At 44.5% G+C, this 25303-nt stretch overlaps 1 protein-coding gene and 1 long non-coding RNA gene across 2 annotated transcripts in view; both read left to right on the top strand.

The window, feature by feature from the left end:
* ATP6V1D (ATPase H+ transporting V1 subunit D) overlaps positions 1 to 25303 on the top strand; it is a 53388-nt gene that overhangs the window by 20495 nt on the left and 7590 nt on the right. Inside the window, 6 exon segments of the mRNA XM_030213950.1 lie at positions 820 to 899; positions 4097 to 4164; positions 18867 to 18911; positions 19013 to 19094; positions 19096 to 19114; positions 23278 to 23344. Of these exon segments, the coding sequence (XP_030069810.1) occupies positions 820 to 899; positions 4097 to 4164; positions 18867 to 18911; positions 19013 to 19094; positions 19096 to 19114; positions 23278 to 23344 (361 nt within the window).
* Positions 8376 to 18859, top strand: LOC115477228. Its single transcript, XR_003943298.1, has 4 exons — positions 8376 to 8585; positions 8620 to 8622; positions 12761 to 12768; positions 18849 to 18859. It is a non-coding gene; the product is annotated as an uncharacterized LOC115477228 (long non-coding RNA).

The raw sequence follows: 25303 nt of genomic DNA, 5'->3' as shown, positions 1-25303 counted from the left end.
TTCACTGATAAAATGATAGAGCACCTTTTATCCCCAGTATACCTGATAGAATCATTTTCCAGATAAATAGATTGTGTATATATAAAATCTCTCTCTAGTTAATTATATGCAGCAGCTGGATGCTGTACTGCAGTGGATGCTGTGAAAGGTAGCTGTACTAACCAAGGGCCCAAAGTACTAAAACGTTTCTCTCATTCTCTGTTACTGGGGAAAATGTTTAGCAAACTGGTTGCAAATTGACTTCGCCAAGCTCTTTGGAGAATCAGTGGAGGCCTTTTTAAACTTTTGTCCCTGGCCTGGTAGTTGAAATCTCTTGCCATAAGACCACACATCTGTTTGGGAAATGATAGAGGAACATCATGAGGAAAGGCAAAAAGAGGAACTGGAAATATTTTTCAGGAAGCAGATGATTCCGCACTGTAAGAATATGAAATAGTGCTGCTGAGAGTCCAGGGCCTTACCGTGCTGTAGTGCATTCACAACCCATTTAAAGTGAATACTCCCCAAGACTTTGCATTGTCCCACCTTGTTTTGGCTATTCTGTCCTGCTGCACCCAGATTCACAATTGAAAAAAAGTGCTTTTAGAAAAGACACAGCCCACTAACATAAGTATAACCCCAGAACTGAGCACTATTCAGACCTTTATTGGAATGAAGTTTGCCTGTGTTTTTATCTGAAATCATTTTTTCTGTGCTTTGAAATAATTCCCATCTTTCCAGAAACTGTATATTACTGTTTAGTGTTTGGTGTGCTGGGAAGGATAAAGTCTGCTGTAAGTATGGGCTACACTGGACAGCTAACACTCCTTTTGTCTTTAGACCAAGATGTTGATGGGGGAGGTGATGAGAGAGGCGGCTTTCTCACTTGCTGAGGCAAAATTTACAGCTGGAGACTTCAGGTGAGGAGCAGGAAGTGGGGATGTACCTGACATTAAGAGGTAGATGCACTAAACGTTTTTCATCGTTAAATGAGCCCTCAGGGAAGAATTTCCTATCCTTTCCATGCACTTAAGCCTATTTTCCGACGACAGTAGCAGCTAACGAAAACGGAATGGAGATGAGCAATTAGTGTGAAAACCCCATTGAAACGACATGCACTAACCTTTTCCGATTGCCTTTACGCAGGAAAAAGGCAGGAAAACTAACGAGAGGTCTGGACCTCTCGTTAGGACAGCTCCGTGGCAGGAAAAAGTGTTAAGTGAAAAAATAAACAAACTTTGAGCCAATCCCAGCGCATTAGCAGAGCTAAAAGCGCTGTGATTGGTCCAAAGGACCTCAGAAAACACATAAAAAAATAAAAATAAAAAAAGGATCGGGAGGGGGCAAGGGCGCTCATCAGGAGCGTCCTGTACGGACGGCCTTGCCCCCCCCCCACACTTTCCGCCGCTCCCCCCACCCCGAAAAAGCAAACTTCTAGAAGCCCCTGCCCCCCTCCCTTCCTCACTACTCTGTCACCTCAGCTCCGCCTCCCGACATCCTCCGTCCGCGCCCCGCCCCCTTTTGGGGTCGTCGCCGCCATTCCCCTCCTCCATCGGGCCCCCCTTCCTCTTACCGGGCCCGTGCAGCGCCTCTCTCCTCTGTCCGAAGGCGCTGCACGGGCAAGAAGAACGCTGAATCAGCTGATGCCTGCCTTCGCGATGGGCGTCTTTCTCCTCCTGGGCCCGCCCCTGTCTGACCACCAGGCTATTTTGTTTTGGGGGGGGGGGGTGGAGTCCACTGGACCACTGGGGATTTTTTTGGCTGGGGGGTCCGGGGGGGGGGGGGGTGTCCAATGGACCTCTGGGGATTTTGTTAGTTGGGAGAGAGGCTCAGGTTTGGAGAAGTGTTTGGGGGTAAAGGGTCACAACATGACTTTCCTGTCAGTGCCTGAGCTAGTCAGCGCTCAGGCACTGTCAGAAAAGTTAGCACTGGACACAGTCGACAGCTCAAGAGCTGTCGGTAGTTTCTAGTCATTAGGGCAGACAAGATGGGCTTTGATGGCAACTCCAGTAGTTGGAACATAAGGACAGAGACGGATGGACTTCTGTGGTCTATGTCTCAGAAATACCAAAGAAAGACCACTATCAAGTATATAATATCACGTTCACTGTTGATTTAATCATGAATTGATAATGAGTGTCACTGTTGGGCAGTCACTTACTATGTTACAAAGCATCAATGCCTGCACCACAGTACAAAAATCAGCAGGTCACACATAGAATCTAATTTAATTTGAAAAAGGCTTTAGAGACTACCTCTCTGATACATGTTTTTAATGACTGCTACATCAAGTATTGCACCCGGATTTCTGGCTCTTAATAAAAATGAAATCTGATTCTCCCTAACTCTCACTATACTAAGACTCGCCAGCAATGACAATCAGCTGGCCCAGAGAACCTCTGTCTCTGTGAGATTCAGAACTTGAAACTGGATTATTCTTTTTTTTATTTATGAAAGTCTTTTATTAAATAGAATACAACCAGCCATTACAACAAATATCAAGTAGCCCAAAGTACACAGATCTACAACTCAAAAGAATATGAGAGATCAGGCAAAATATAAGCCTCTAACAGTATCTCTGAATCAAAGAACAAAGCACTATAACTTCCATTTTATAAAAATGTTAGTTTTATTGCGCCAAGAAAGAAAAGAAAAAAGGGATAAACAACAACTAAATAGCACCCCCCCCCCCCTTTCAAAACAGAATTACATAATTCTGAGCCCTTCAAGCTCTGAGAAAGTGAAAACACTGATCTGCCTGATGTAGCCCAGTGGGGAGAGACAGCTGAATATCATCCACATACACACCCATGTGACCACAGAAGGTAGGCAGATGGCTGAAGATAGGTGTTAAACAGAGTAGCTGAAAGCACAGAATGCTACAGAGGCCCAACCCATTCACATTCACTTTTGCCATCTGCATCCAGTTACACAGAAACCACCTTAATGTAAAAATCCAAGCATCTGCAGTTGCATGATAAGTCTTGTGATCAACAGTATCGACAGTTGATATAATTCAAGCAAAATCGATATTCTAGATATACACCTATCCATAGCACACTGCAGTGTGTCTGATAAGGACATCGTGTTTGTGTTGTATTCAGAGCTATATAAAACAGGGGAACATTCTTCAGGTGCTTATGAATTAAAGGTTCATGACAGCAGATCCCTTCTCTGGGTCTGATTGAATTGGAAATGTAGATGACCAGAAGGAATGTGTCAGGTTAAAAAAAAAAAAAGTGTAGATGCCAAAGTGGCTGCCAGTAAGAACTGAAAAAATAAACAATTTTGCTTTTTAATTTCTTAATAAGAGTGCATGGAAATATCTTTAAAATAAGCCTGTTTTGGTTTATCTGGCTACAAAGAATATTTCAAATGAAAAAAAATGTATTTGTTGGGTCATCCTTAAACCCTCCCCCCACCCGTCACAGGAGATTGGTTGTCACTGTTTCTGGCCCTGACTGCATGTGCTGCCACCCCCCCCCCCGGGGGCGTGGCCTAGAACTGTAGAGGTAGATGAGTCTCTGGCCCATACTTCACAGCTTGCTGTGCAGACAGAAGCGGGGCAGACTCATTAAGAGAGACAGGTCATGGGGAGAAAGAGGTAGATTTGCTCCCAAGATCTGAATTCCATATCTCTCCTGTAACTTACTCTGTAAGTTAAACTGCTTTCCTGGTTCTTTTGCATTTTTTAGTGGGTTGTTAAATGCTGTGTAGCCTGATTTATACTTATGGAAACTATGGGTCACATGGCACTTAGCGCACATTAATGTCCATTAGCATGTGTTAAGCTTTAGTAAAAAAGCCCCTAAGTTTGTTCCTGAGGCAGTGAAGGGTTAAATGACTTGTCCAAGATCACAAGGAGCAAGCAACGGGATTTGAATCTGGCTTCCCTGGTTGCCAGTCCAAGTATCTGACTAATAATTCTGGCTATTTTGAGCAGCAGTCATGTTGGTGGCCCTAAAGGATCAGAGATGGTAATCCTCATTTTTTTATTTGAAAGGTGGAATACATCATCTTTTAGATAGAGTGTGCAGAATTTAATGTTAACCTCCCTGTGAGATCCGTAGGCCTTGTAAGAGAATGTTTTCTGTGACCTTTCTCTTTCTCTCTGCAGCACCACAGTGATCCAGAATGTGAATAAGGCTCAGGTTAAGGTCCGAGCCAAGAGAGATAATGTGGCAGGTAACTTGCTGCTTTTCTTTTGCTTGTTACACAAAGGGTTTGTCAAAACTCCTTGTTGTCTAATAACACTCAGACAGTAGAACATATCAAACTGTCAGGAGATTAGTAAAAATGGTTGATCATGCTGTCTCCAGTGTTATGGACCTCGGCTAGGGTTGCCAGTTGTGTGCTATTCAGCTGGCTTGGCTGGATTTTATCGCTTCAGACCAGCTGCTGGCCCAGGTTCAAAGCCTGGATTGAAGGTGGAAGGAAATGTCAAATAGTTCTGCCTAGTCTCCCACCTCCTTTTCTTTCTCTGCAGCATGTTCCAAAAGGGCTTATGTGGTTGAGTGCCACATACATAGAGATAAATTTTATAATAAGGTGCATAGGTGAAGTGGTCTGGAAAGTGCCTAATTTATAAATCAAATACGCATCTGTTTTTATAAATCAGTAATGCAAATCCTGTAGAGATCAAGTCTGTGTTGCAGATGTGGACACATCTTGCTTGCTGAAGAGCAGGTGCAAACGTCCACACACAGATTTTATAATCTGCATGTACACTTCATGACTCCACCTGCTCTGTGTACCATCATGCATACCTTTACACCTGGTGCAGTTTTATAAGAGCCTTTTTTTGCGCATATATTGCCATATATGGTCGAAACAGATTTATAAAATTACTTCCATGCTGCCTGCTGCTTCAAGGACAGGAGAGGGAGGGGCACGTGCATATCTTCTGGTCTCTGCTTCAAACCTTACACTATTAGCAGATGGAATCAGAAGGAGCCATAGCTACTATCCAGCACCAAGTGTAATTTCCCTTCTGTCCCGTGCATCTTGGGAGAAAGGGAGACTTCAGCCTTAGAGGCTGAAAATAAAAGAGAGATAACCAGGCTTAGGTAGGCGCAAACCAGTAAAATATTTATTGGTATTTCACAAAGCCAATGGATAATAAGTAATCTCTCTCTGGAGCAGTTTGTCATCCAGTAGCCAGACGCACAGACTGAATAACAAGACTGCACACCTCACATCTCTTTGTTATCGCATATATATACTGTTACAAGTTTCGTTTCTCCTAAATCATGTGACTTCTCGTAAACTAACTTGTGATCATATATGGATATTCCTGTAATTTTCTGTTACTTCTTATATGTATACATATATGGCTATTTCCTACATTATATTGCCCTCTCCTCTTATGTGCACATGCACACCTGTGACCACTATCTTAGTTATTATCAGTATGGCTCTGCTCATAGCAAAATGACCATGAAACCAGCTAGTTCATATCATGAAACACCTGGTGTCTCTTCCACTCCGAGCACATATTTCCGTTGGAACATCCTGAGCTCACATGGTCCTTAGTCTCAAGGTTACATCCAATTATATCTGCCATATATGGACTGCAGGGCCCCCAGCTCCTTCCTTGTGTAACCTTGACATGTAACATGCATATCCCATATCCTAAGACAGCATTGTACAACTGCAGGAACACAAGGTTAGGAAAACTTGGGAGCCTGCTGGCCCATCATACTGCTAGCCTGCTAAGCCTTGGAATCCAGAGCCAGCTGAGCCCTGAGATCCAGCTGAATCTTTCTACAGGCCTTGTACCATATAACATGGCAGTATAGGAAGGATTATACACAAGCAAGCTGTCAGTAATGAAAGAGGAGGAGAGGAAGAGGTCGAGTAGGAGGAACTGAATATGGAAAGCTGAGGGGGGTGAACGCTGGCTTACTGGGGGGAGCATGACAGAGGATGAATATGCGCTGGTGGGTAAAGAAGAAGGGTGAATGCTGGGGCGGGGAAGGGGTGCAATTTGGAAGATAGGAGAAAACGTTCAGTTGGCAATCCTGCTTCACAGGCAACAGTTTCTATTCGTTATCAGAACCCACTGGCATGTATTTGGCTACAAATTGAGAATTTGCACCCTGGCATTTTGGAGCATTGAGTCTTATCCATCTACGGAGCAGAGCATATGAGTTTCTTTGCTTACTCCCTCCCCCCACAGCCTCCTTTTACCTTTCTATATGCCCTCTGATGTATTGTTCTTCTCATTGCCACAGTAATACAGCCTTCCCTTTGCCATGTGAAATACTGCTATTCTCTTTCCTGTGGCTGCTTCAGCCTTTCCTTCCCTGTGCCGTGGGGTTTTTGCTCTTTGCAGCAGAGTGCTCTGAAAGCCTACGCATTAACGCAGAAATTTAAAATGCTGGAGATAATGTGTCATTTCTTTGTGATACACTTTGTTTTGCATTATTGTCTTCCTCTAGAATCATTTAGATGGTAAGGTAATGTAAGTAACATAAGGCCTGGGGAAGGTTGAAGAGGGACAACTTACATCTCACTATAACCACCTTTTCTTGTTACCTGTAGCCCAATACCTGTAAAAAGGAGGTGAGATTGTGACTCAAACTCACAATCTCCCTAAGCTTAACATGCATTTGAAAAGGAATTTATTGTTCCTCTCTGGAATGGATGGTACTACAGCAAAGGTTCAAAAACAAATGAAGCCCTTACTCTCAAAGGCCTTCAAGGGGGGAGATGTAAATAATGAGCACAGGTCATGCACCATGGAACAGGGCCAAAGGGCAAAAACTGATGAGGCATATTTTCAAAGTACTTAGCCTTCCAAAGTTTCATAGGTTTCTATGGAACTTTGGAAGGCTAAGTGCTTTGAAAATGAGCCCCCATGTGAACCAGAAACTCATGATCTGATAAGACATTCCTGCGTGCAAGCAGGCATGGCAAAGGAGCAATTATAAATAAACAAGAAAATGTGGTTTAGCATTAGAGGGGAAACAGATGGTGTTGAAAGAAAACAGGATGATCTTTGAGGAAGATAACTTGCTAAACCTATTTGAAGCGTTTAAAATAAAAGTATATAAGCAGTTGAATCAGAACATTACTTTGGAGAGACAGTAGCAGAGAACACTTATGTGTAGCAGCGCTGATCTCCCATGAGAAACTATTAATTGTAGTTGTATTTTGGTAAGTAATATAGATTGCTTTTCTCATACGTGGTCTTCTTGGTCTTTTATCACTCCAAATTTAGTGTGGCTGGTACATAATGATTTTGGGGTGATGGTAGTAAGACTAGCATTTAAAACATGCCATGGGGTTTTGGCTGTCTGCGGTAGACTGCTCTTCTCTTTATAAAACATTGAAATTTACCACTAGACACCCCCAGAGTGAGAAAATATATTGAGGTGAAACTTAAGTTGAGCTGCCCAGTTGCTCTCTGCTGAGAATAAAACTTGGCATTCAAAGTTGTTTTCTTTAGTTGTCTTGTAACTCCATGACTGGAGCACAGTCTAGGGTACCATGGGGCAGTACATGCATCCCATGAAGCAATGTGTCTGGAAAGAAACAATAAAACTGAGGGACAATTCCCTTTCCTGAGCATTTTACTTTACAGTTCTGTATGACTTTGGAAATTGAACTGCTTCACTGCTATAATGCAGCCAGACACTATTGGCAGCTTGTTCTACACGCAGATGCTGATGGGAGCTTGATTCTTGAAAACTTGTCATATGGTATTAAGTTATTTGTGGGTAGTACTTTTTCATTGACCTTTGTTCACCTTCAGCAACAACAAAAAACAAACGCAAACAAGAAAAGGGAGGCAGTTTAGTCAGGGGCTTTGGGTGGTTTTAGAGTATGTTGAAGTTTGAAACTCTGTTTTATGAAATTATGCAAAGAAACAAAATACAGATAAAATGTTAAACATATGTCATTGAAAGAAACCCATCTAAGTTCCCCCAATTATACAACATCAACAAGTATACAAAGCACAGTAGAAGGCCTTGTGTATTATAGCCTTCTATGATATAGCAACAATAAAAGTCCCTTACCACCCTTTTCCATATCTGTTATCCACCCTTCCCCCTTCTTTACCCCCACCCAACCCTAACAAAACCTTTCTACTGTTTCTACCACCAATAGGGAATAACTACCCAATTCCATAGTCATAGCTGTAAATCATTAAGAACTAAGGGCCCTGTTTACTAAGTTTTAGCATGCGCTAACGCTAGAGACACACACAGGAATACATGGGTGTCTAGCATTAGCATGCGCTAAGAATGCGCTCCTACAGCGCAGCTTAGTAAACAGGGCCCTAAGCTACAGGGTTGGGATGGAAGCCTTTGAATACACAGTTCCCATATGGACCAAAATCCTTTTTTTTTTCAAATAAATGTATTTATTATCATAATAACTAGGAGATCAAAAATACATCAAATAATGAACATTATAAATTGTACAAGCATTTTCAGAAAGGCTGCAAAATATAATCAGTAACCAATTCTGTATATATAGGAACCAATTGTAACAGACAGAAAAGAAAGAGCAGATAGAAGAAATATACTCCAAGAAGGTCAGGAAGGGAAGCATAATCCACAAAACAGTACAGGTATATGTTTTAAAACATATAGCATGTAGTAAAAGTTGATGCCATCAATGGGATAAGTTAAGGGAGTATAGGAGCCCAAAAGAGAGGGGCCCAAAGAATAGTATCTCCAGGGTTTACGTTTCTATAGCCAGACTAGTCTTTCCAATCCGGCAATCCTCCAAACTTTAACCAGAAGTGTTTGGAGGGCAATAGTGGATCTTTCCATTTCTGTGCAATGCAAACTTTGGCAATAAGCAAGATTAAAACGTTTATAAAAAGCTAAATGGAGTGGAGGCATTCCAAGGAGAATGAAAGCTGGGTCCATTGAGATGTCAATCTGAAGTAAATTGGAAATGTAAGTAACTCATTTTCCAAAAAGATTGAACATGTGAACATGTCCACCACATATGTACCATGTCTCCCCTGGGTGGGGCATCCCCTCCAGCATAAGGGAGAGGACTGCACCAGCCACTTATGTATGCAATGTGGCGTGAGATGTGGAGTAGAGAACTCTCAGTTGAGTAATTAGTAGGTGTTAGTAAGATAGAAGAGTGGAAAGAATAAGACAATACCGAAGTCCAGAAGTTCGCGATAAGACTTTTTTTCTACCCGCTTTTCCCAAAGGACCATGTAGTGAAAATGACAGGGTGAAAGAGTCAGAATGGTGCTTTTAAGAAAGCTTGATACAAAGTTTTTTTAGAGAGAGATGTTGAAAGAGAACCTCTTCAAAAAATGACAATGAATGTGTAATCATTCAATAGGAACAGTAGTGGAAATGAAATGGCGAATTTGTAAGTACTTTATGAAAAATTGAGAGCTTCACTTGGAATGTACAGAAAATATCAGATATAGTCCATAGATTATCATGCAGGAATAACTTGGCCAAAGGAAAATTAGCTAGATCAGTAGGTAAGCCCAAAGTCCTTATATGAGAGTTAGCCAGGAGAGGCATAAGGGGTGTAAAGGCAGGTGAAATAGATTTCAGAGAGCAAACCTTCCTCCAGCTAAGAAGAACAGAAGGAATAAAGGGTTGATAGCATAGCAATGGAGATCAGTTATGTGTGTTGGCAAAAAGATTAGCTAAAAGGGTATAAGGGGAGATTAGAGACTTCTCTAATCGGACCCAGTGTGACTGAGTTTGGAAATATGGCCTTGAAGGACTGCCTTCTAAGCATCCCAGAAAGTAAACAAATGTATTTCATCAGTATAATTAAAATGAACATACTCCTCCCAGGCCAAGATTAGCTTTTGTATAAACACGGGATATATATATATACTAGGGGTAAAATGCCCGTTTCGGAAAGCAATGAAACAGGCACTATAATCACCTTCCCTCCCCCCGTCATCTCCACTCTCCCCCCCCCCCCCGTCACCTCCCCTCCCCTTACTGTACTATCCCTGGTGGTGTAGAGGTACCTCTTCGTGTTGGGGGCAGGAAAGAGCCCCCTCTTTCCTGCCCAGAGCACTGCTGCTAGCTGCCCTGCATGCTGTGAGTCTGGCTCTCGGCGTTTCAAAATGGCCGCCGAGAGTTGAAGCAGCCTCATGAGACTTCAACTCTCGGCGGCCATTTTGAGACGCCGAGAGCCGGACTTACAGCATGCAGGGCAGCTGGCTGGCAGCAGCGCTCCGGGCAGGAAAGAGGGGGCTCTTTCCTGCCCCGAAGACGAAGAGGTACCTCTAGACCACCAGGGATAGTAGAGTAAGGGGAGGGGAGGTGACAGGGGGGGAGTGGAGATGACGGTGGAGGGAAGGTGATGGGGGGGGGGAGGAGGAGGTGACCGGGGGAGGGGAATCTACGTCAGGGGCGGGGCGAGGGCGTGAAAGGGGCAGGGCAGGGGCGTGAAAGGGGCGTGACATGCGTGATGTCAGTAAGATGGAAGTGTCTTCGGGGGTGACGTCAGCACGGTCGACGCGAGGGTGTGACCGAGAGGCATGGTGAGAAGAGAGGCTTCACCATCATGAATTGACGAACCCTTCACGGAAGTGGGTGGAGCTTGGTGGCTTCATTGGAACGTTGGGTTTGCGAATTATGTCCGGATGGGGCGTGGCTGGGGGCGTGGCCGAGGTGCGCTGCATGAGTGAGAGTGAGTGGTGGTGACAGGCTACAACAGTACAGTGTTTCCGTGTTTCCCTGCCACACTGTGAGCTTCAGATTTGGAGGTGAGAATTATTTATATAGATATTTATGGACCAAAATCTTTTCTTCCATCATTCAGTAAGACATGCATCTGCAAATATGCGGGGAAATGTGGGGTACAAATGCAAGTAAATAAATCTGTAGCTTCCCAAAGCATAATATTATGAAGAGTATAAATGTTGGCAACTGATTCTGAAGCCAATGTTATAAAATGCATTTTTTCCTACTATGTTTGCTTTATATGTGGCCCCAAGAGAGTGTTCCATTTTCCCAAATAAGATACCCATAGGGGAAGATATAATAGGTCTTGCCAGGAATTTCTTTCCAGATGTAATTTACCTGAGCCCAGAAATGTTGAGTATACCTACATAACCAAAAAGCACTAGTGTGTTATCCTGCGTACCACAATTAATACAAATGGGAGAGGTTTTTGTTTTGTTTTTTAAATTGCATTTATGAAATTCACATTTCCCATAAATCAAAAAAGAAAACAAGAAATAACAATAAATCTGTTAAACAAGAGCGGAAAGTACAATTAAGAAACGTATTACAATCTGAAGCCCACATAAATGAGAGAGAACAAACAATATAGAAGAAATGGCACTCTGACATAATAGCCCTGACAAAATAGGCCCGACAAAACAGCCTGATAACAAATTAGCAATTGGCAAATCAGCCTCTAACAAAATGTCCCCTCCCACAAAATAACCCTTGACAAAATAGCCCCCTAGAAAAAAATGCAGTGCCATATTTTGGGCAGCCTGATCAGGTCCTTTTGTCAGGGGCAAATTTGTCAAGGGCTATATTGTAGGCAGGTCGTTTTGACAGTGGCTGTTATGTCAGGAACTTTTTTTGTTTGGAGCTTTTTTGTCGGGGACATTTTCTCAGGGCTATTTTCACAGGGTACCAGAAGAAATATATAAGGAAAACAAACAAGAACGACATCTTGCTGCTGTGAAAAGTAGGCTCTAGCAAATGTGTGGAAATGACATTCTCTATATACTGCAATATGCACAAGAATGGGAGTTTGTTTTATCGCCCCAGACAGATCTTCAGGTTATAATTTGATTCCGTTCTGCATTCAATTTAGTCATCAAATTGGCATAGTTTTTCCTGGAGATAATATTGCAGAGTATTTTGTGTAAAGCTGATACAGAGGCTCGTCGAAGACTAGCCTGATTAAAAAAATCATATAACTTAGCAGTTATGGCATAAATCAAATCCTCAATAAAGCAGCTACATAATAGACAGGCTTTCGCGGCAGAAACTAGGTTCGTGAGCCCTTGGGCCACTGCCGAGGAGCGGCAATGGCAGGCAAAACCACCTCACACCAGAGCCAAGGCAGAACTCTGACAGAAACAGCTAGACTTCACCTGCACTTGACCGCCCTTCCCTGGGTGCAGGCGGCCGGCAGGACTTACCGGACAGGGCAGGAACTGGATACCCACAAGGCTGAACAGGGACTGAGAGTCAGAGGGGAAAGGAATATATATGTGCAGCAAGGCAGGAAACTGGGCTAGGACTCAGAGACAGACAATACTACACAAGGACAGGAACTGAAAGCTGCCAGGCAGCCACTGAAAAAGGGACAAAGACACTGACAGACAAGAGACAGGACTGAAAGCTGCCACGCAGCCACTAAAGGAGACACACTGACAAACAGGAACTAGACAAGGAATACAGACCAGAAACAAGACTAGGGAATAAGCAAACCTAAGCTAAACTAAACACAGACAAACTAGAACCAGGCAAGAAACTCAGACCAAAACTGGACTAGGCAGAAGTACACAGAGCACACCCACATACCAGGGACCTTAGACAATGCAAAGGCAAACACAGAAGTTTCCAGGTGGTTCATAAAGCCCATCAGCAGCTGAAGTTCAGCTGCAGGAATCACAAGGCAGCTACGGGTGCTGTTCAGGCACAAACCAGAAAAGCAAGTCTGGCAGCTTAGAGATTTCAACCGATTAAAGAAAACAAATCTGAGGGGAGAGGGGGAGGGAGAGAGAGAGTGTGTGTGTGTGTGTGTGTTTGGGATGGGGTGTGCCTGGGTGTGGAGGTATTGATAGGGGCGGCATGGGCAGAAGTGTGTGTAGTGTCCGGGCAGAAGATCCGGACCGGACTGGACTGAAGTCTGGAACGTGTGACAGTTCATAGCAGCCACCAATTCAGGCCACCAGAGGGCGAGGTGAGCATGGACAAGGAAACAGTCACCACCATGACATAGACTTTAGAGCATTTTATTAAATCAAAATGTGCATTTGGTTTTCAGTTTTGTGTCTCTGTTTGCATAGGAGCTAACTTTTTAAAATTATTGGGGTGCTAAGCCCAGTGAAAATAACCCCTCCCTGGACACATACAAGGAATTTTCTCAATATAGGGGGTGCTCAAGCACCCACAGAGTCGGTTCCTCTGTCTGTTTGTCCATTTGTGATCTTGATATCACAGGCAGAATTAGTATGTTATTGGAAAAAAAGTGAAAGTGCAACAGCCAGCAGAAGTGAGGCTGACAGCTTAGATCTGCCAGCCAAAGGAAAGACTGGCCCAGCACCGAGAACAGGGAGCTTACATCCTGCCAGCCAAAGGAAAGTTGGTACTGGTACAGAGAACAGGAAGCGTGACTGATAAGGAGCTTAGATCCCACCAGCCGAGGGGAGCTTACATCTGCCAGCCAAAGGAAAGATGGGCCCAGCACCAATAACAGGAAGCATGACTGATACGGAGCTTAGATCCCACCAGTCGAAGGAAAGTGGGGCTTGCAGAGACAACAGGAAGCATGGCTGATGGGGAGCTTAGATTCTGCCAGCCGAAGGAAAGATGAGGCTGGTACAGAGAACAGGATGCATGGCTGACAGTGAGCTTAGATCCCACCAGCTGAAGGAAAGATGGGCTTGTAGAAAGAAGAGGAAGCATGGCTTAGATCTGCCAGCGAAGGAAGGTTGGGCCTATCACCGAGAACAGGAAGCATGGCTAACAGGGAGCTTAGAATCCACTAGCCATAGGAAAGATGGGGCCAGCAGAGAGAGAACAGGAAGCATAGCTGACATGGAGCTTAGATCCCCCCAGCAAAGGACAGATAGGGCTAGCAGAGAGAAGAAATGGCATGGCTGGCTGTTGGCAAACAGATCTGGACCTTTCAGGTTTGCAGGACTGTTTGATAGTAATGGATAAATGGATGGCCTTGAATCAGATGGTTTTGAATGTTGGGAAAACCACTGCATGTTGGTTGGTTGGACATTTGCCATACCTCACTGTATTACCTACATTTTTACAGGGTAAAGTGCAGTTATTGGATTCATTCCATTATTTGGGTGTCTGGATTGAGATGGGGCTGAAATTTGAGTGGCAGGTTTTGCAGGTGGTGCAATCTGGTTTGGTTCCCTGAGAATGCTACTTGCAGTTTGCCCTTATTTTGACGAGACAAGTTTGCATACCTTTTTGCATGCTTTCCTTGTTTCTAAACTGGATTATGGTAATATAGTCTATATGGGGGTGTCTCGGATGTTGAAGCAGTTACGTAATGCATGAATTCGATTATTTAGGGAGTTGTCTAAGAGAGAACATGTGACCTCTCTATGTTAAATACCATTGGCTTCCAGTGGAGTTTAGATCCATGTATAAAGTGTTAACCATGGTACACAGGGTATTGTGTACAGGGAAGCCTGGTTATTTGGCTAATCTGTTGTTTCCTTATGTACATCTAAGGTTCTTAGATCCAAGAAATGGGGGTTATTAGCCCTTCCTCCCTGGCCTGAGGCGTGACATTGGAATCAACTCATGCAAAATATTCGGGAGGAGCAGTCTTATGCTCTATTTAAAGTTAGATTGCAAATTTTGCTTCGGGTTGATCGAGATTGTCTCCTGATCATGTGATTTGCAAGGAAGAGTGTTGATAATATATTTTGTACTATTTTCTTTTAGCTGGCTTGTTGGGGTGATTGTGTTGTCTTCCTATTTTAATTGGTGCTCTGTTGTCTTCCTATTTTAATTGGCGCTCTATTCCGATTTTCTTTATTATTCTATGAATGTGTAAACCACTCTGACTTGTCTGACAAATAGGGTGGTATATCAAGTGTTTTTAAACTATTACACTCTGCCAGCTGAAGAAGAGGAAGTGTGGCTGAGGGGGAGCCCAAGCCTTTCGGTTCAAAAAGAAAGTAGTACCAGCAGATGTATAAAACAAGGCTAGTAGGAGGTTTAGACTCTGCCAGCGGAAGAGGAGCACCATCTTCTGGCAGCTGACAAAAGTGGGTGGGAGCGGAGAGAGAATGGGGAAGGGGGTGAGGAGAGAGGATAGAACATGAACTTGGAGAGCACAGGGGAGAAATAGTGTGTCATTCCACACTCATCCTATCAAACAGTCCTTCACATCCACCCCACGTCTTCTAATACACACACTTCTGCCCATGCCGCCCTATCAATACCTCCACACCCAGGCACACCCCACCCCAAACACACACACACACTCTCTCTCTTTCTTTCTCTCTCTCCCCCACTCCCCCCTCTCTCTCTCTCTCTCCCTCTCCCGCCTCAGATTTGTTTTCTTTAATCGGTTGAAATCTCTAAGCTGGTTTTGCTAGGTGTCAGTAGAGATACTATTCAGAATCCAGCACTGTGTCCTCCACCCTTCTCATGGTAGCAGAAAGATACAGTTAATAAAGTAAGGAACAAGTAGAAATGAGAATAGAATGTTAGCGCTCAGGTCTGCCTGGACTTAATAGTTCTCAAGGAGTCAGGCAGAAACTGAACTTAGATGGTTCCATAACGCCCAGGTGGAAGCGGGGTTGGCCTACTTGGCCATGACATGTTAGGGGTTATGGCCTGCAGTATGTCTTTGGCTGTCATAGCATGTTGGCAACTCTGGTTGCAGCATTGGGCAGCAGATGCGATGTCAAGGTCACATCTAGTTAAACTGCCCTTTCTGGGGTAAATGGCTATTTGGAGAAGATCTCAGTAACTTGATGAAAGAACGGGGAAACTAAGCCACGGCAGTTCCTGGAAGATAAGGTGAAAGCTTCTGGTCACCCTTCTTCATTGGGCTCTCTATTTCAAGACAGCGGACGGTACCTGCCTGGTTATCGGCAATACGGCCAGAATTCCCGCTTTCAGGTACACTAATCTTCCTTTCATGTGGATAGGAAGTTCTCCTGTCAGTCAGCCAGAGCGCCCAGTGCCTCCAGAGCATTGCAGCAGTGGTGGGAGGATGTCTTCAGGAGTTTCAGGAGGAATGGGCCAAAGTCACATCAGACCATTGGGTTCTGGATATTTTTATAGAAGGTTACATGTTGGAGTTCTCCTGCCCAGTCACTCCTCTTGGTCACACCTCTCTGCTTGCAGCCTACTTGTCAAAAGGGAACCAAGGTGGTTGAGGTTCAGGCCACTGTAGATTCCTTGCTGGCACTCCAGGCCATTTTTCCAGTTTCCCAGGCCAAACAGGGTCAAGACAGATACTCGGTCTACTTCATTGCCCCAAAGAAGGAAGGCACTTTTTAGATCTCAAAGATCTAAACAACTGCCTCATAGTGTCCTGCTTTTGCATGGAAACACTAAAAACAGTCATAGCCTCTGTTCAAGCGGGAGAATTTCTCACCACCCTTGATCTTGAGGAAGCATACGTATATATACCCCAATGGCTGCCGCATCCGAGATTTCTACATTTTGTGTTACTGGGCTGTCACTTCTAGTTCGAGGCTTTGCCCTTCAGTTTCGCTACAGCTCCAAGAACGTTTATCAAGATTATAGTGGTGGTGGTGGTATCCTTCAGCGCCAAGGAATCAGAGTTCATCCTTATCTCGATAACTAGCTTATTAATTCTTCATCCTATTCAGATGGCGTGGTGGTGGTGGACAAGGTTGTCCGTCTTCTGCAGTTGTAGGGTTGGGTGATCAGTTTCGAGAAGAGCAGACTAACTCCATTACAGATGCTAGAGTATCTGGGCATTCTGTTTCACTCAGTACAGGAGAGGATCTTGCTCAAGGAGTGCAGGAAGCCTAAGCTGGTTCAACAGATTCATCTTCTCCTTGATCAAGCAGGCCCTGGTCTGGGACTACATTCAGGTTCTGGGGTCAATGATGGCGGTGATGGAAGTGGTGCCATGAGCAAGGGCTCCTTTGTGGCCATTACAGGAATCTTTTCTCAGTCGCTGGTATCTGGTATTACAGAAATACGACCTTCATCTCCTTGGATGCTGATTGCCAGACAGAGTATGTAGTGCTGGTTTTTACCAGGAATTTGACTGTCAGAGCTCCCTTTCTGATAACACAGTGGGAGGTGGTGACGACGGACTCCAGCAAGTTGGGTTGGGGAGCTCGTTACAAGTTTGATCTGGCACAGGGCACCTGGATGGAACAGGAGTCTCAGTGGTCAATAAATCGCTTGGAGTTCAGGGCAGTTGGAATGCCTTGCGTGACTTTACTCCCTTTGTGGTAGGGACCCCGGTCTGAGTTTTGTCTGACAGTGCGACAGCTGTGCCTTATATCAACAAGCAAGGTGGGAGCTGCAGCTGTATGATGGTGGTGGAAGCTGCCTCCTTCATGAGTCTTCTCTGCTTGTCAGCAGCTCACATCTCTGGGTCCTTGAATGTGGAGGCGGACTTTCTTAGCAGGCATACCTTGGGCCCAGGAGAATGGAAACTATCCAGCCAGGGTTTTCAGCTGATAGTGGACCAATGGGGTTCTCTGCTTCTGGACTTGCAGGTGAAAAAGGAATGCCAAAGTGCCCAAGTTCTTCAGCTCTTGGAAAGAACCAGGCTCGATGGGGATCGATGGCCTACTGCAGCCCTGTCCAGAGACACATCTACGGTATATTTTCCCTCCTTGGCTCATGGTAGGCACCGTGGTTGAATAATTCTTATAGCCCTGGATTGGCTTCAGTGGCCAAGGTATGCGGATCTGATTCAACTGCTGGACAGGGTTCCTCACTGTCTTCCGCAGGTACATGGCCTGCTGAAGCAGCATCCAGTTCTTATGGAGGATTCATGTTCTTTTGGTCTTACAACTTGACCATTAAAAGGGCTGAGTTGAGACGAAAAGGTTACTCTGATTCGGTCTTTGCTACCTTGCTTCAGGCTCAGAAATGCTGTACATTCATGGCATATGCAAGGGTGTAGAGGATGTTCCAAGGGTTGGTTTTCTGAGCGTGGACTTTCGTCATTCTTTGCTCAGATCACAAGCATCCTAGCATTTCTCCAGGCAGGTCTTCAGAAAGGATTGGTGTTGTGGTTTTGGCCTGTTTCATGGGCCAGCTGCATAAGACTTCTCATGTGGCTCACCCGGATATTGTTCGATTCTTGCAGGGAGTGGGCTGCTTGCGACCTCTCTTTTGTGTGCAGAGTGGAATCAGTGTAGTCCTTCGGGCTCTTCAGAAGCCTCATTTTGAGCCACTCTGGGAGGCCGCCTTGAAAGATTTTATGCTGAAGACATTATTTTCGTGGCTGTTGTGTCTGCACGTAGGGTTTCAGTGCTTTAGACTCTGTTGTCGGGATCCCTTTCTTTGCGTTTTGGAGGCGGGGGTCTTCCAGTGCACAATTCCTTCCTTTCTTCTGAAAGTGGTATCAGCATTTCATCTCAGTCAATCTGTGGAGCTTCTGTCCTTTCACAGAGAGGACGAAGAGGCTCAGTATATGATGTAGCCATGGGCTAAGGCCAGAAAGGACATATTAGAATTCCTCTCCCATTTCCTCCCCCAGATATATTAGGTTGTTCTGTGCTAACTGGAGTCCCAGACCTCCAGAGTGAAGCACCCCTCTAATGTTTTTCCAAGGTCATTACCAAGCAATTATTATTGGAAAAACTTTTGATGGCTTATGTAAAATATGTTTGTGATCTTTGTCTATACCAGTAAAAGAGATAAACTGTAGATGGAAGCCCAAGCTGTGAGCCATGACTAAAATATGTTAATCACAAGCAATAATTGCCCACAAGTAATTAGCTGGGTACAATGTTTTTTCCATGATGTGCCAAGGTGGGAGAATTGAACCAGTTGTACCAGGTTTCAGCTTGACCTGGGTTCTGATTCCTGAAGCATGTTCTGGCAGAACAGTGTGGGGAAGCAGTTGATAGATGCAGGAAGATATCTCTGTATCAGATAAGGCTGACATTAAATCAAGAAAGGAAATAAGTAAAATGCTATAGTGATAATCCCATACATAGAGAGAAGCAGTTGAAATCTTACAAGAAATTTTCTTTATTTTAGGTGTCACGTTGCCCGTGTTTGAACACTACCAAGAAGGAGGAGACAGTAAGTTTCAATTCTGAGATTTTTGTTTGGGTTTCTGAGCTGTTATGTAGAGTAACTCAGGGGAACCCAGTGACCTGAGTGAAATCTGTCTGCTTTTTCAGGTTATGAGCTGACTGGTCTAGCTCGAGGGGGCGAACAGTTGGCAAAACTAAAGAGGAACTATTCGAAAGCTGTTGAGCTGCTGTGAGCTGGCCTCACTGCAGGTAGGTGGCGCCAGAGGACTGGGAAAGGCTTCTATGGTAAAATGTATTCTGTTCTAAAACTTGCCTGGGAGCAGTCCTGGAATTGACTCAGGGCCTACCAGACCTGTACCACTGTCTGGAGCAGCCAAGTTTCAAGGATTGCAAACTGTTGTGGTCGATCTGGACCATAACATACCACAGTCTCTCTATTTATTTATTTATTCTTTCTTTCTTTCTTTTTTTTTTTGTGCATGCGTGCTATTTGCCAATGAAATATTTTAGTGCATGCTACTGGCAGATAGTGTGCTCTAAACTAGCATTTAAAATGAGAAAAAAAAAGATTGTGAACCCCTCAGGGACAGAGAAAGTACCTGTATATAATGTGTACATCGCTGCGTCCGTCTGGTAGCACTATAGAAATTATTATTAGTAGTAGTAGTAGATAGAGAGAAAGTTTTACAACTGTAGTGGCCCACATGTAGGGTTACCATTCGTCCGGATTTCCCCGGACATGTCCTCTTTTTGAGGGCATGTCCAGGGCGTCCGGCGGATTTTGCCTGCACCCACGTTTGTCCGGATTTCTGGACAAAAGTGGGCGCAGGTGCGGGCAGGCGCGTACGTGTGGTGCGCTTGTGGGCGGGTGATCGGCGCCGTGGGTCTGGTCTCCCGTCCCCTCCCTTCCTTACCATGTTCCCTGGTGGTCTAGTGATGTCTTCGGGGCAGGAAAGAGCCCCTCTTTCCTGCCTGGAGCGCTGCCTCCCCTGTCTATCATCCTTCTCGGTCTGGCTGGGGTTTCAAATGGCCGCCGAGAGCTGACTCTCGCGAGGCCGCTTCAACTCTCGGTGGCCATTTTGAATCCCCAGCCAGACCGAGGAGGATGCAGCAGGCAAGGGCAGGCAGCGCTCCGGGCAGGAAAGAGGGGGCTCTTTCCTGCCCCGAAGAGAAGACGCTACTAGACCACCAGGGCTAGATAGTAAGTGAGGGGGGGTATGTGACAGCATGGGGAGGGGACTATGTGACGGGGGGGGGCAGGGAATAGGGGCGGAACGAGGACCCGAAGGGGCAGGGCATGAGGCGTGGCGGGGGCGTGACATGTGTCCTCTTTTTCAGAGGACACAAAATGGTAACCCTATCCACATGGAACCAGAAAGAGTTTTGGCAGGCTGGCAGCTTCACCCCCTCTGCAGCTTTCACTGTATTATGAAGGTTGCAACACAAAAGCCAGGCTGTTGACACACTAACATGGGCTGACCTTTGCCACTAGGAAGGGGGAAGGGCAGCAGCACCAACAGGCCTAGGGTTTCCTTAACCCTAAATCCTTCAGTGCATGGAAGATAGATACATTCCCCCCCTTTAAGCTGCTAACCCATTATTTATAGGTTTTTATTGGGCAGGACTATGTTTGACAGTAATTTGTTTTCAGCAAGAAGTTGATGTTTATGAAAGAACAGAAGTAGAAAAATGAACTGTCATATCCCAGAGCCATCTCATGTGCTGTATGTGTGCTGAATCTCTTCATACCTCATCTGGTAGGGAGAAGCTAGCCCAGCCTTAGCGCTGCCCTATATTATGTTAAGCTCTTTGACTTCCCTGCTATAGGGGAAAACCAGCTGAATTTTGTGTGTTGCTTGGGAAAATTGAGAGTGATCCTCAGTTCCCATGTAGTTAATTTTTCATTCATTTAATGATCCTCTTTGCATGTATTGGTACAAGGCAAAGGTGTGTAAATTTTGCCCTTTGCATGCAGACTAGGAGTGGGGTGTCTGAGATAATAGGCATGGGCTGCTTGCTTTTAAGGGGGCAGTTTTGAAACTGATTGTGAAGTAAGTTAATTTTCAAAGGGAAATCCCTTATGAAAATCCCTTTGAAAATTCAGACTAGTGGGAGAACAAGGGTACCTGACTCCTACTTTGAACCAAGTGCAAAGTAAGTGTGGAGTTTTTAAAATGAAGTCCCCCATGCTGTTCCCCTTCCCTTCTCCCTGCAGCTTAACTCCACTCTTTTTCCTCCCTTTTAGATACACATGCTATTCATACAGCACTTGTACCCCTATTTGGGGGGGGGGGGGGGGCATGGAATGATTTTTTTTTTTTCACACTTACTTTTTACATGGATTGCTAATACTTGTTAATATTCACATCTTTTTATCTGGGTAAACTTCTAAAAGGTTTATATTCAGAAAGTTCCTGAAGTTATCTAGATATTAAATAGAATGTTCCAGATTGTTATTAGATATCTGTCTTAAATATTCTGTCAGACCAAAATTATTCAGGAATCTTTATCCAGTCAGAGCTGACAGGCTAAGTTTTTACCATGCCCCAGGTATACCGAAATGTTGCATTTGTTATCCAGGTTAAATTTTGTGCTGACAGTGATTTGCTTGTTATATATTATTGCCTGGACAAAATTTAGCTGCTGAGAGGTAAATATAAATTGGTAGAGTCTGTCCTGTTAACTTCAAAATTAAACTCAAAACTTTTGAATATTGACCTGCAAAACATTTAGATAGGGAAGTGAGGTAATATAGGTTGTATCTATATTAAGGCTGTACATTTAATGCGTTAACGCGGTGAACGTGCTAGATGCCTAACTAGCGTTACAATTTTTAATGCAGTTAATGCATTCCTGTCTCCCCATCCCCCGAATCCTGCTTTGCCCCATCTTGTCTCCCTGTCCTCTTCCCCTCCCACTGGCTTACTAATTTCAAATGGTCTGGAGCTTGTGCACCAGTCCTCTTCTCTCTTCACCGTGGCTGTAGCGACCGCAAGCAAAAGACAGGCACAGGGACCGGTCCCCTCTGCTTGCAACACGCAGAAGGGAATGTCCCTGTGCTTGTCTTTTGCTTGCGGTCGCTACAGCCATGGTGAAGAGAGAAGCGAGGGATCGGCGCACAAGCTCCAGACCATCTAAAATGAGTAAGTCAATGAGAGGGGGAGAGGACAGGGAGACAAGATGAGGCAAAGCTGGATATGGGAGCCGGGGGAAGAGACAGGGCAACTCAGGATGTGGAGGATGAGGATTGACAGGGCAACGCAGGATATGGGGATGAGGTGAGACGGGGCAGTGCACACTGTGGGGAGGGGAAAAGATGGGGCAGTGCAGGATATAGGGGAGACAAGGCAATAATAGATGGTTGGAGTGGGGAGAGAGAGAGAGAGAAAGAGAGGGGTGGGGCAGTGAGGATTGATGGTTTTGTTTTTTGGTAGTGGTGGTGGAGAAAGGAGGAGAGACAGAGTGATGGAAGATGCGGGACTGAGAGAGTAATGTTGGATGGTGATGGTGTAGGAGAGGGAAGAGATGTGTGATATTGAACAGTGGAGGGAGAGAGACAGAGAGGTGATGCTGGATGGTGAGAGGAAAGAGAGAGAGATGGGTCGATGATGGATGATGGAGAGAGAGGAGCAATGCTGGATGGTTGGGGAAGAGAGGGCTAGATGTGGAAATGGGGGATAGAGAAAAAAAGAAGAGAAATAGTGGACATGAACAGAAGATAGTAGAAAGGAAGAGACGGGAAATGCACATAGATGGCAGGGAAAGGAAGAGAAGGAAGGATTTGCAGTCCATGGATGGAGGGAAAGGGAAGAGTTGGAAACTAGATAGACATGAGAAGGATGCAGAAAGATGGGAGAAAGTTGGACCTGAAAGATATATCTTGTATATAGGGCAGGGAGTGATAAGAAAGATAAAAGATATAGTGAATGGACAAGGAAGTCTTGGAAACAGAGCACAGAGACAGAGAACAAGATGATTAGAAAAATAAAATCACCAGACCACAAAGGTAAGAAAAATGATTTTATTTTCAGTTTAGTAATTGATTTTCAGTTTAATAATTGAAACATGTCACTTCTGAGAATTTAATTTTGCTGTGTATATTTTGTACTGAACAGAAGGAAACTTGAGTGGGGATGGTTTACGCGATTAATCACACGATCAAACATTTTAACCACCCTTAACCCATTAGTGCCCAATGTTCCCATATGGCTTATTATGGGAACATTGGGCACTAATGGGTTAATCCCGTGATTAAAAATTTTAATTGATGAACGGCCCTAATCTGTAGGTTTAGTGTTTTACACCTGTTGTGCTCTCCATTTGATTTTATTCTTTTTCTAAGCCATAAAGTATGTCGGACCTTACCATTTCTCTTTGCACTGAGGATTTTGTGCTTTCCACTCTTGTTATAGACTTCCTTCGTCACATTGGATGAAGCCATAAAGATAACAAACAGGCGTGTAAATGCTATTGAACATGGTGAGTGATCAGAGTCCTGACCTAAGAAAGTCTTTCCACTGCTAAGTTAGATTTTAAGATTTTTGTATGTAAATTCATTCTTTCAAAGCTCAGGTAGCAGCATGTACATGCACACAGCCCACCACACTATTATTTCATCTCACCACAGAGATCTGGTGAAGGCATCAAATCCATTATAGAGGCTGACTGAATTTCGGTTTCAGTTTTGGTACCGAAACCGACCTGAAATCCTCATTTGTTCCTTTTTTGGTTTCAGCCAAAAATGCAAGTGTATTTTTGAATGAAAGTGAAACTCTGGTACAGCCCCTGCTCCCTTCCCATTGGTAGTGCAGTGGAGGGCAGAACCAAAACCTATCCATGCCTGCTCCAGTCTCAACATGATGACTCCTGGCTTGAATTCCTGGCAGCCATGTTGACAATGATTCTGGCAGGAGCAGGGGTGAGCGCAGATTGCTCCTGCCCTCACTGCATCACCAGTGGTTTTAAGGTAAGCCTGGGGGTGGGGGGTCTGGCTACACAGTCAATGGGAGGGGGGAGCCTTGCCTTTTTCCCCAGTGGGAGGGCCTCAGAGGTGAGCTGCTTCTGGGAGGGAGGGGTACAGCACAGTTTCACTTATGATTTCCATTTCAGCCAAAACCGATTGACAAAATTTGGTCACATGTTCAGTTTCAGACAAAATGGAAAAAAAATGGTTTTGATCGGTCTCTAATCCATTAGATGCTTTTGTTATGTAAAGTCTTCTTACTTCTGTAAAAATGTTTTACATGCTGGCATATGACTTCAGAAAGCAAAACAGTGTAATAGAACCAGGGGACACAAGATGAAATTAGAATGTGGTAGGTTTAAAACAAATCGGAGAAAGTTTTTCTTTACTCAGCGCATAGTTAGACTCTGGAACTCATTGCCAGAGAAGGTAGTGATGGCAGCTGGCCTTGCTGAGTTTAAAGGGGGTCTGGACTGATTCCTGAAGGAAAAGTCCATTGATCGTTATTATATTTGGGGTTTTTGCCAGGTTCTTGGGGCCTGGGTTGGCCACTTTCGGAGACAGAGTGCTGGGCTTGATGGACCTTTGGTCTTTTCCCATTGTGGCAGTGCTTATGTATGTTTGTCCTTTGGAATAGTTGTTGTATGAATTGAGAACACCCATGTGGCAGTGCTTGGATAAGATGTTGTGAAAGAACTTCAAAGTATTTTTTAAAAGAACAGATGAAACATTTTGTATCACTTTAGACTATACATATACAGATCTTTTCCTTTGCTCAGGATGTCCATGACTGACTGCAGTTCCCTCTTCTTTGCCAGCGTAAATGCTGACAGAGCTACAATTCTTTATATGCAAGAGCGCGACAGACACTAGGAGGCATATTCTCAAAGCACTTAGACTTACAAAGTTGTGTAGTAATGTATGGAACTTTGTAAGTCTAATGGCCTGATGCTCAAAACGCCAGTGATGTTCAAAACCACCCCGGAAAATACTTTCCTTCCAGCGCCAAAATAAAACTTCCCAATGCTCAGCGCTAATGGCATGCAAATTTTATGCATGTTGTTAGCGTAGAGCACTGGGAAGTAGGGGAGGGGGGCATTCCCAGCATATGCGCAAAAGTCCGGTGCAGAGGCGCTTTATGATAGTTGCGTTAGCGAGGGGAGTCTGGGCTTCAGCGGCGAGTGATCCTCCTTCAGGTTAACACACCTGCACGCACGATCTCTTCAGTATGAAACGTTTCATCCACAGCCGGGTTAAACCTGTGCTTTGCAACAGGATGAAGTTGCAAGAACATGCTTATTGTTGGCATTTTAGCCCCAGAAAGGAAGCTTGAGAGTTTCTGCCTTTTTTTGGTGTCACATTTTGGTGTTGCTGCTATTGTTAAGACTGCTGACGATCAGTGGGTGATTGACAGGGAAGAGCTATGCTGTGCAGGGTTCCCCTTGCCCATCGGAGCTTGCTGGAGGTGGAAAGGG

The sequence above is a fragment of the Microcaecilia unicolor genome, chromosome 9, assembly GCF_901765095.1.
Source record: "Microcaecilia unicolor chromosome 9, aMicUni1.1, whole genome shotgun sequence".
Classification (NCBI taxonomy): domain Eukaryota; kingdom Metazoa; phylum Chordata; class Amphibia; order Gymnophiona; family Siphonopidae; genus Microcaecilia; species Microcaecilia unicolor.
The sequence above is the reverse complement of the archived record's forward strand: the minus strand, read 5'-3'. Positions and strand labels throughout refer to the sequence as shown.